The sequence below is a fragment of the Ictalurus furcatus genome, chromosome 28 (genome assembly GCF_023375685.1).
Source record: "Ictalurus furcatus strain D&B chromosome 28, Billie_1.0, whole genome shotgun sequence".
Classification (NCBI taxonomy): domain Eukaryota; kingdom Metazoa; phylum Chordata; class Actinopteri; order Siluriformes; family Ictaluridae; genus Ictalurus; species Ictalurus furcatus.
The window spans coordinates 4701606-4713994 of record NC_071282.1 but is presented as its reverse complement, the minus strand read 5'-3'; the positions used below and the strand labels follow the sequence as shown (position 1 = coordinate 4713994).

Sequence of the window (12389 nt, the reverse complement as noted above, 5' to 3'; positions counted from 1 at the left end):
TTCAAAGATTCAAAAGTCTCACATATCCAGAATTATTATTATTATTATTATTATTATTTTTTTTTTTAAATTAGGTCCCCTCTTTCGAACCTGTTTCAAATTCTTTCCAGATAGCATTATACATGGAACAATGCAATGAGCTACACGATGATTTCCAAAAGGACTGCACTGGCCTTTAATTATTAACAACGATGTTCCTTCTGTAATTAGCTGATTTTCTTTGTGCTTTGTGTGTGAGAGATGGCTTGATTGCAAAAGATGGAAGAAAAATACAAACGCTTTCTCAACTCTCTCTCTCAGAAAATTAAGTAGTACTACAATAGTTCTAGCAGACAGACAGAACAGACACACAGAACAGACACGTACTACTCTGGGATTATTTCATGGAATTTAACCTCTAATGACAAAGCCACTGGGAAGAGTCACGCTGACCTTGGACTCCTAGCAGATACTGACTCAAATGAACATACTCATTGTTGCCAATTTTCTCCTATTGAAACATGTCATATGCCCTGAATGTGCTGAGGAAATTAGCCCTGTTAAGACTGAACCGGGTCAGAAGCGAGGACATAAAGATAATAACATCACCCCTCACATGACATTTGTTTATTCTCATTAGAGTCATTTTCTATCTGTGACTGAAATGTCATTTTGAATAACAGACTAAGGTAACTTCAGTGACACAGACTCAGACAGCAACGTCTAAGCAGATTTAGAAACACAGGGGCTATGTGATGCAGCAGGGCGATCATAACTGGGCTTTGTAGATTAGGTCGACTGTTTACTGTCATATCTAGTGGCATCACATTAATCTAGCCCATTTCCTGGAACTCGCCTTTGTTCCAGCTATAAATTAACACATCTGATCAGCATCTGAGTCAGGAGTTTTACATAAGGCTTGAAACACACTACATGGTTTTAGCCCTGATTTCCCAGTCACCGAATAATTCTGGGGCTCAGGGACTATCTATGACCGTTGACTTTACTGGAATTCAAATTGGTGGTCGCTCACTGTGTTCAACAATTTTTGGTGCAATCAGAACAATGTAGTGTCTCCCCAAATTGGAGGGTTGGCCATTCTGGATTCCAAGAGTCATTATAACCCCACAGTTTGATACTAACCAGGCACTCAGGAAACTGTACAAGACTGATTATAAAACAGGAAACCATGCTCCGTGATCACTTGATCTTTTCTAAACCCCCTTCTGGGATGCATTCAAACTCCTTCTTCAATCAGATCACTCCTCTTTCCTGTTCCTGTCTTCCTATAGGCTGATGCTTGAACCAGTAAGTCACCCAAGGGCCTGGTGACTACCAATTTGTGGTCCCTTACAAACAATTAACAACCAACAAGTGACATCAGTAATGTAAACATGGCTTCAGTGGATATATCTCTTGGTTGGGTACCCCATGCTAGAGGGAACACTTCAAATACCCCTTGTCCCTTACCTTCAGTATGGTAGTTCCCTGCTCCAGGGCCACCAACACGGTGTGATCCACTAACTCCGCCACACGGGGATCCACAATTTTAAGCGAGTCCTGCACCAGGTCGGTGACATCCACCTGCCAGTCAGGCCCCAGCATAGTAATCACTTGGTTGGTGCCCTCGCTGGAGGTAGTGTGGAACTGGGTGAGAACCTTCACCTGGGCTCGCTGGTACTGCAGCGTGCAGCCACGGCTCACCTTCCTCTCATCATCGTCGTCGTCATCACTGTCACGTGTCGACCTGCATGGGAAAATGTACTAAATGTTTTAGTCTACAGTTGCCATTTTTTTACAAGCATCAAATGCCGAATCGTACGGACATTTCTGGCTACAGTCATGCATCTCCCCCCCCCCCGCAATACTTATAAACTAGACCTGTCTGTCAGTGTGAGAGATGAAGCTGCCTTCCCAGCCTGCTTCTGACATGCAAAAACAGGACAAGAGATTGTTGTTGACCGACAAATCATGTACAGCCCAATCATTATCAGCAGCTGGGTGGAATGCAAAACAGATCCACTTCACAATACGTCAAAAGCTTCAGCTGGTAAAGACAGAGGGGGGAAAAAAAGATAGAGAAGAAATAGATAGATAGATAGATAGATTCGCCCCCACTGAGGTTGTCCAGGTTCTGCTGTAAAACTGTAAGGCAGCTCTGTGAAGGGTGACTACACCCACAAATACTCTCTCAAGTCACAGAGTTTATTTCCACCAGGAAGTTTTAGGTTTTGTCCCAACTCATTAAGATCTAGATGGCTGCAAGGCAAATGGAGAGCCATCTGTATTGGTCATGATGGCCAGAGTTTTGCCTATTGGCAGTTCTTATCACAGTATACTCTAGGTGTATTCTGGCAGAAGAGAACTGTCTTATTGCCTAACATTCTTCACATGCTGAAAAAGTTTCTCAGTCCTTTAAAAGATTCTTATAATACAAATGTACCACCTTTCCCTCTCCCTCTCTCTCTCTCTCTCTCCTCCTGTATATACATTACCTAGATAGTAGGGGTCAAGAAAGAGTCAGCATAATGGAAATCAAAGAATATAGCACAAAATCAATTCCCCACTTGACTACCTCAACAGTTTCGGTTTAACATTCATTCAGATCCTTCGCCACTCCAGACTTTTATTAAAAGGCCTGGCTACAGTAAAATCTCTCATTTGCTAAAACTACAAACTTTATCAACACTTATAGCTTGAAACACTAATATATTGGACAGACAAGAGACACAGACAAGTCTTTCTTTAAAGATTTTGGTGATCTATGTTAAAGCTTACTGTGGAATTGGATTAGTATCATGAAATCAGATCACATTTCCATCTAAATGGCCCATCTGAATGAATTCAATTAAGCGGGAAGTAATTTCCCCCTCACAGCTCATGTGTACAGAACTGAAAATCTCCGATCTCCATTCTGAAAGACATTAATTGAAAGCCGATGCTTTCCTTTCTGCCCGCCAACGATTAACGCTGGAAGATAGAAGTCAACTGTGAAGACCTTAAAATTGTGAGCTAATTAAAAAAAACAACTGTAAAAAAGCACAGGATCAGGTTCTCCAAAAAACAAACTAAGTTTTGGAGATGTGGTGATCTGCATCCACACTAGGGGTGAAGGGAAGAAAAAAATCGATTCTTAGATGCATCTCAAATGGTATTTTTGGCCACAAGTCTGGACCAGTTGGATGGTGAAAGAAACATGTAGCCTACAAAGTGTACTACGTGGATGTTAGAAACTAGTGAAGCTAGATAGCGGATGTGAAGATGGACAAACTCGTACCTGTGGCCCTCCACTTTGAAAGCGACTGCATGGACACACGGCAGAATTTTTTACAAATTAAAAAAGGGGCCTAAGGATTCTCACACTCGTGGATGAATGAAGAACACTTCGAGTAGACAAAACATTTAAAGAAGCCTCTCCATCCTGAATCAAGGATTACCATAAATTGAAGAACATAACGGTATTTCTGAGGAAAAACAAAGCAACAAACTCCAGGTAAGCGCTAAGAACATAAAGGTCAGGCTAGCTAAAACAAAGTGTTCTGGACAGATGAGACCTTTACCAGTGAGATGGAATGAGGATAGTGCTGAAAAAACAAGCAGTAGCTGATTTTAAATTTGAAGCATCACCAGCAAAGACACCCAAAATCTGGCCATGCCTGTGTCTCACAGACTTCCACTAAATATGACAATTGTATGTAGGATTATATCAAATTGAGCAATTATGTCTGATCACTTGACATGGTGTTATTGTGCATTAATGTGCTGTGATGGCATAAGGTTCTCCCAATATAGACCTAAATACCCTCAAAATAAGCATGACATTAAACCATGAGATTATGTGGAAGTAGGGATCCAAAAATTACTGAAGAAACAGCCCAATTACTGAAACCTATTTGGAAACTTTTTGGGTGGAAACCTGTGCAATCTTCTTTAGATTCTGCAAAATATCCAACATGTAAAAAGGTACTCCTGAGAGAGAAACGCTAGCCAGGTAAAGTAACAGTTCTTCTACACTGATGATGCTCAAACACTACTGTTTTTCTTTCTCCCACAGACACAGTGCTTTGAATATGCAAAAGTACTGAGGCGATGACTATAAAGACCTGAATAAGTGAAGGAATGGGTGGATAAAAGTCGAGATGCATCAATCCTGATACTGCTATCAGCTATCTGTCTGATACCGTGCTTGTTTACTCTTGTACACCTTTATACTTGGACTTATTTTACGATTGCAGACTGCAAACTGTGGAGGAGGAACTCCTATATTACGTAGCCTGGGAAAAAAAATCTTATGGTGTTTAAACAGCATCATTAATAGAGAGAATGAGGGTGGCCGACCTGAGTGAACAGAACCGTCTCGTGAGCGTGGTCATTAAAAATGAGAGCAAGGTGCTGTGAATTGCTCGCACTGGTTTTTACGAGCATGGAGCAGTGAAATGAGCGTGCAGAGAAACCTGAGAGCACTTCAGTTCAGCGAGCACTGAGACAAGTGCACTTCCTTTCCCTTCGCTCTCCACCTACTCGTGAGTCGATGTGCAATTCATGACACCTTGTACTGATCAAACGCTCTAGTTTGGATAAAACCAATCTTACCTGCGGTCAGGCAGGATTGGGACCCTCCATCCTTTGATAAAGCTAAGGCTGTTATCAGAGAGCTGGAGGTTTAGAGGCAGCTTGGGCACCCACACGGTGAGCTCCAGAGGGGCGTTCAGGTGCTCGTAACTGAAGATCACACGTGCATTCATAGAGCCTCGAGTCTCCTTACCATTCACGTACACATAGTCACAGTTCATGGACACCTGCGAGGGAAGACAAGAAGCAAATTAATTCAATACCATATGAAAGCTCTGATGAATTCCATACACAGCACTGTGTTTGGACATGAACTATGGGTTTCTATGGTGCCATGGCACTTTCAGCCAAAGATACAGTATTTGGATTATCTGAACGATCAAATTGAATATAGAAGTGAACGTCTGTGAAAGGTGTTGGAAATGGACCAGTTTTGCTGTTCAACACCATTTTTAGCCGAGGATCAATACATGCCTTGGTATGCCACGAATTCATATGGAATAAGTTGAACTTGTGCACCAATTAAATTAATTTAGAACAATCACTTGATGCAAATATTTCCAACCTAATTCATGTAGTTTTTGCCTAGATTTATTTTTAAAACACAAAAATATTTCTTGTTAATTTTATAGGCCAGACATGACCCAGAGCAATACCCTAATCTATGAGCCTGTAACTATAGTTCATCAAATCTTTTCCTTCCCTTTCCTTCCTCTCCCTAACCTTCCCTTCCCTTCCTTTGGATTCCAGCTGTATTACATGCATTAGATTTTTTCGGGCAAGTGATCATTGTTTTAAACCTTTAAACCCGTAACGACACAGAAACTACTTCAACTAAAAACAACAAAACAAAAACTCCATTACCACATCATCATGAAATCAGCTCGACCTTTCCCTACTTCAGTAACTTGTAGGCCGAAACAAACTGTATTTCTAAGCCAGTCCTTCAATTCCACTCACGACTCCATAAACGCACAGTGGCCTTTAATAATACATTACTTAGTGTAATATAAAGACAGATATTTGCTTTAGGATACATCTATGATTTATCTTGAGGTCTTGGGCATCTGTCACTGTAATCAGAGGTTATCTCATCCTGATGGAGGTTGGGAGACGTAGTCTTCACAGGTCATGAGATTTATCCTGCATCATTTATCTACTACTTACAAGATCCCTAACACCATCTCATTAATCCAAACTATAAATACGGAAAACTGATCAGTTGCGATGTACTGGGGCAACAGCTGGAATTCTGGGCCCTTTGACAGGTTAATGCACTAGGGCCCACGCTGATAAACCTGTGGTACTATAGGACTAGATATCCATTCGTTATGCTTGATCCTGGTCAGGATCACTGTGGATCTGTAGCCCTGCCCATGAACATTGGACCCAAGATGGGAATACACCCTGGATGGGACACCAGTCCATCTCAGGGCATCACACACAAATTCACATGTGTAGATACAATTTAGAGTTGCCAATCTGTGTGTGTTTGGGATGTGGGAGGAAAACCGAGAACCAGGAAGAAACCCATGTGGACATTGTTTGAACACACGAGACTCCACACAGAGAGTAGATCCAAACGGGATTAGAAAAGAATATTACTTTCTCAACTCAACTTCGTATCACAGAGTTTCCATAAATTTCAATAACTAGCTAGGTTTAGATGTGGTTTAATAATTCGATAAGAATAATTTAATAATAAACTAAATCAAATGGAAAAACATTCCTGTTGGAAGATTGGTAAACTGACTGAATGAAACTTCTATCTGACCAAAAATGCTAGATAATCATTATCATCTATTCATTGTCATTAACTGCTTTATCTTGGTGAGGTGCCTCACATCATCAAGGTTGGGGGTTCATGCTCTTCAAATGCTTTGGGGGTTTCCTCCGGGTACTCCGGTTTCCTCCCCCAGTCCACAGACATGCGTTGTTGGCTGACTGGCATTTCTAAATTGTTTGTAGTGTATGAATGTGTGTGCGGGTGTACACTACGATGGGTTGGCACCCCGTCCAGAGTGTCCCCAGTTCCCTGGGATAGGCTCCAGGCTCCCCGCGACCCTGTGTAAGATAAGCGATATAGAAAATGGATTGATGGATGGATCTTGGTGAGGGTCAGGATGGATCCCAATTCTATCCCAGGAACACTGTAGGAATACACCCTGGATGGGATGCCAGCCTGTTGCAAACTTATTCAATCCTAGGGGTAATACAGTTAGATTTATATAGCGCTTTTCTAGACACTCAAAGCACTTTCACATAGTATGGGGGAAATCTCCTCAATCACCACTAGTGTGTAGCATCGACCTGGATGATGTGACGGCAACCATAGTGCGCCAGAACGCCCACCACACACCAGCCATTAGCTGTGAATTTAGCATAGCCAATTCACCTACCAACATGTTTCAATAGACCTCATCTGCGATCAAACCCAACATAAGAACACTAGCTCTGTGGTGGGAAGCAGCAGACATATCTGTCTCCCGAAACCACTTACTTGTCATCATTTACATCCACTCAAGGTCCTTTTTTTAAGCTGCTCTCATGGGCTGTTCATTTGTAATTCCAGTGAGGATGCTGATGGGTGTCATGGGTATCTGGGGATGGCTGAGCAGCTAAGTGTCTAAGACACCAGTAAAGTGGCAAGGAGATACCCAGTGACGGATTTGACTTAGAGGTCTTGAAGTTCCAGAAGTCCTCCTACACAATACTTCTAGCCATACACAAACAAGATGCTACTGCCATGACCTTGTGTTGACCATATCAGGAACAGATGGTGCAAAAGAGGCTGGTTCTGAGCTTTAAAAAGCACCATGCTGACTCTAGCCAGTACGAAATGTGCATGTATATGTACTGGAGCACTGATGGGTATTTAAATTGACAGCGCATTTGTGGGGTAATAGAGTGGGCTAACGGTTTAATGTGGGTTAATGGCACTGGCGGACTAAATGATGGTGCTAGCAATTAAGGAAAGTGGTGGATGATTTTGACATTGATCCCAAGACCGAGTGTATACGAGCAGGTTTTAAACACAGACGTGTGTTTTTGTGTGCTTGAATGGGGAAGCACTCTTCTACAGAGCTGGGACTGCTAAGTTAATAATCACAACAATGCTAATGCAATGAGCATTGCATGAGTTTGGAGAGGTGTTGGGATATAATGTGGTTAGTGTGGTGTATCTATAGCATCTAGTGTTTAGTATATTGTGTGGCTCAGCTGACCAGCTGCTGTCTTCAGATGGCTGCCATTATTAGCTTCCTGCTTTTAAAGACGAGACCCAACAGGGTTCCATCACACACTCGGACACAATATTCCATTGCTTGCCTCAAGACACAAACTGCTTTGGTTATGAAGGTCAGCACCAAATCTAGAGGTGTAACGAATCCTTCATTTTCTCACTGCATCAATTTGAATTCATTCCAGCGCAACTGCACCAAGCTTAAAAGTAAAAATGGTCAAAATTGGTCAGTTTTTTCTTCAGAAGCAATCTCTTTTTACAAGCAAAATAAGCATTATTAAGCGAATATCTTTGACACACAAACTACCAGTGCTGTGTGATTTGAATAGCTGAAGAGGCACTCCCTTTAAGTAAAGTTGTATGTAAAGGGCCAGTAACAGTTATTTTCTTCGTACTCATGTGGGTAAATTAATAAATGCCGATAAGCCATAAATGACCAATGCCAGAGCTCATTTGCATTTAGTGACGCCCACAAAACTCCATAAAAGGCAAAGCACAGAGGGCTGAAAATGGCAACTAAGTGGTGAAAGAGTGGTTCCTTAAACATGCATTGCACTAAATCTTCCAGTAATGCAGCTCAGCCACTGCCACTCATCGGCTATCAGACACAGACTAGCTCTTCCTGCTTTTATAGGGCACCATCTGTTTTGACCTTATCCAATGGCTAGACAGAATGACTAATTTTCAATAAATTCATGTGATTAAATCATTATATCCCACAAGCCCAGTACATCTTATAGAAGCTTAAATCACCAAGTTGTTCATGTTTAAAACAAACCAAACAAACCAAAAAAACCCCAAAAAGTTCTTCTGAATACAAATGATAATGACTCAATGAAACTTCAAATGAAAAGGATTGATTGAATCGCTAACCGAGTCCGTTTGCGCCTATGCTTGTAAAGGTAAAGAAACACCTAAAGGCATTTTAAAGCACAAGACACAATCAGATGTGACACTTGCTGTATTGGCAGCTCTAAGTCTGAATGGATGAGATGAAAAAGCCCCAAAAAGTCTGCTTGAAGTGACAAAAGCTGTACCTCATTCAAAGAATACAGCCACTAAAAGGGTCATTTGAGCCTCTAACCTTTTTTTTTTCTTTCTTGTAGATTTTTCAATCCCTTTCCTCTTCACTTTCTTGAAGAGTTTCCTTACTTTTTCTCCCGAACGGATCGTTTCATTGATCTGTCAGGCCGTGCGTAAGTCACACTGTGAACGCCTCATTTCAAATTAGCCTCTAAAGTAGATGGCCCAGTCAAGCAAACCCACTCGATAATCTGCCAGCTAGTGGTCTCTAAATCTTAAACCTGTTTCATGGCAACTCTTGGCCTCTGTTTGCCTTTGACGCATGGGTGTCATCTCGTCCTCGCGCAGTGCGAATGCACCAATATCACAAGAGGTCGCTATGTTAACGGTCTTTTCCAAAGCTTGTTAAAAGTTAGCATGGATGATGCTTTGTGGAAACTGCACCAATGAAACGGACAGCAACTTTTATGGGAAATATAAAAACGCTGCAATAAACGATAATTGAAAATGCGGTTATGTTCTTTATCGCAGTCTTTGGCTATGATGTTGAGTTTATGGTGGAGAGAGAAAAAAAAATAAGAACTAGGAATTGACACATATAGTCTATAGAGGAGAAATAAAATGCAAGAGCAGAATTGGAAAGCTTGTACATGCCTAAAGGAGATGGAAAGCTCTGAGTGATGGCATAATAATATGTATAGCATAATAAAAAAAAGAATGTCATGCCCAGCGGCAATACTTTTCTTTTAAAAGTTCTGGACGTGTGCTGTAAGATCACTCTGCCTAAGAAATTCGGGCTGCGCTATGGTCATGTTTTCGATGGGAAGTTTTGTTTAAAGATGCAATATTTATTTTCAAACTAGTAAAAATAACCTAGAAAATATGTAGAACATGATAAACTATATTTGTTTCTGCTATGGCATCTATATAAGTGTATTATGGCAATGGAAGTCTGGGTTGTGTGTTTTTTTTTTTTCGTTTTATAATGTAAACACTCTCTGAAACTCCTTTACCCCACCCCCATTTTGGAAGGAAAACATGGCGGAATCCAGCCAGATTCTTTTACTGTGACCCAAAAACAAAAAAAAACACCATGCTTCTAAAAAACAAAAACACACACAATAACAAGAAGCATGTTAAAAAATAAGCAGTGCTTTTCGAGAATTTTCTTTACACGGAATTATCAACATTCCGCTTGGACAGCTATGAAAATGCAATCTGTATGAAGCCTAACTGTTCCGTTGAACGGCCGGCTTTACATAACTAATCGAATATATGCATTTTTGCCACTTAGAGAACCGGGAAAGGTAATGCTTTGGATGACCCACCTTCATAGAAATGAATGTAATGGCTAACTCCTGTGCAGCTAATGATGCTAACCAGCTGAAAATCTCACGAAAGCTCATTACAAAGAAAAGCAGGACATCGAACGGACACTTGACCGTTCTCATAAATCAGTATGAGCTTCACTTTATTTGTTTGTAGTATTATAACTTGGCTATCAAACAGTTGAATGCTAAAATGCTTAACACCATTAACCTTCTAATTGAACTCTGCTGGCCAGCGTAAATTCTGTGGGGATGCTTTGGGTTCAACAATAAAACACTGTTCCAATGTTGTTGTAATTCACATATTTAACCACCAGAATAGCAGTCTTGACTAATCTTGATTAATGCACCTTTGAGACTTTCTTCTTTCATTGGCTACTGGGAAATAATGGGGAGAGAATACCTTGATGATGTCCTCGTTGGACGACTTGCACTCAACGAACGAGGAGATGTCTGTGACCATCCCACTCAGTTCTATGGAGACAACTTTGACCGGGATGGCGACGGTCCGGCCGGTCAGAACGGCTGTGTTGATGATCTCTGTGTCCTAGAGTCAAAGAGAGAATTGGGTTGAATGAGAGAAAGAGAACAATCTGTCATGACAGATTCAGTTCATCTGGAATTCAGTACAGGAATTAAATGGAGTCTGGAAATTGTGGAATTAACTTTTTTTTTGTCATCTGTGTCAGGCATACAGTGCCCTCCACTAATCATTGGCACCCTTGGTAAATATGAGCAAAGAAGGCTGTGAAAAATTGTCTTGATTGTTTAACCTTTTGATATTTTGTTTAAAAAACTCACAAAAACACTCTGCTCTCATGGATATCAACCAATTGCTTACATAACACAGGTGAGTTTTAAAAAATATCTTTGTTAAATATGTGTGCCACAATTATTGACACTCTTTTAGTCAATACTTTGTGCTACATCTCTTTGATAACAAGATAACAGCTCTGAGTCTTCTCCTATAATGCCTGATGAGGTTGGAGAATACATGGCGAGGGATCTGAGACCGTTCCTCCATACAGAATCTCTCCAGATCCTTCACATTTCAAGGTCCACGCTGGTGGACTCTCCTCTTCAGTTCACCCCACAGGTTTTCTATGGGGTTCAGGTCAGGGGACTGGGATGGCTATGACAGGACCTTGAAAAAAAACATTTTTGTGTTGATTTTGATGTATGTTTTGGATCATTGTCCTGCTGGAAGATCCAACCACGGCCCATTTGAATCTTTCTGGCAGAGGCAGTCATGTTTTCATTTAATATCTGTTGATATTTGATAGAGTCCATGATGCCATGTGTCCTAACAAAATGTCCAGGTCGTCTGGTAGAAAAACAGACCCAAAACATTAAAGATCCAGCACCATATTTAACCGTGGGCATGAGGTACTTTTCCATATGGTTACCTCTCTGTGTGCTCCAAAACCACCTCTGGTGTTTATTACCAAAAAACTCTGTTTTGTTTCATCTGACCATAGAACCTGATCCCATTTGAAGTTCAGTAATGTCTGGCAAACTGAAGACGCTCGAGTTTGTTTTTGGATGAGAGTAGAGGCTTTTTTCATTAAACCATTCCAAACATCTTGTGGTGATGTAGGTGACTTCGGATTGTAGTTTTGGAGACTTTCTGACCCCAAGACACAACTCACTTCTGCAGTTCTCCAGCTGTGATTTTTTTTTTCTCCTTTTTTTTTTTTTTTTTTTTGGGCCACTCGAAGCGTCCTCTTCAGTGTGTTGACAGAATAAATACGTTAAATTCCAGGTTGAATCATAACATTTCCAGTTGACTGGAACTTCTTAATTATTGCCCTGATGGTGGAAATGGGCATTTTCAACGCTTGTGCTATTTCCTTATAGCCACGCCCCATTTTGTGAAGCTCAACAACCTTTTTCCGCACATCACAGCTATATTCCTTGGTCTTACCCATTGTTATGAATGACTAAGCGAATTTAGCCTATGTGTTACCTCATATTTATACCCCTGTGAAACAGGAAGTCATGGTTGAACAATTTCCTGTTTCTAGTCACCCAGGTGTACTAAAAAATGTACAATATCAATGGGAATATACTTCAAATATATTTTTCTCATATGAATTCATAGGAGTGCCAATGATTGTAGCACACCTACATTTCACAAAGATAATTTTTTGGGGGATAAACCTGTGTTGTGTGTGCAGTTGTTTGATATCCACGAGAGCAGAGTATTTTTGTGAATTTTCTGAACAAAAGATAAAAAGGTTAAACAA

The 12389-nt window shown here is 40.8% G+C and overlaps 1 protein-coding gene across 2 annotated transcripts in view; it reads right to left on the bottom strand.

Moving 5' to 3' along the window:
• Positions 1-12389, bottom strand: part of tmem132e (transmembrane protein 132E) — a 268491-nt gene that overhangs the window by 9188 nt on the left and 246914 nt on the right. For both annotated transcript variants that reach the window (XM_053618725.1, XM_053618724.1), the window contains exons 5-7: positions 10547-10690; positions 4573-4778; positions 1450-1726 (exon numbers count right to left, since the gene is read on the bottom strand). In XM_053618725.1, the coding sequence (XP_053474700.1) occupies positions 1450-1726; positions 4573-4778; positions 10547-10690 (627 nt within the window). The remainder of the gene's footprint in view (positions 1-1449; positions 1727-4572; positions 4779-10546; positions 10691-12389) is intronic.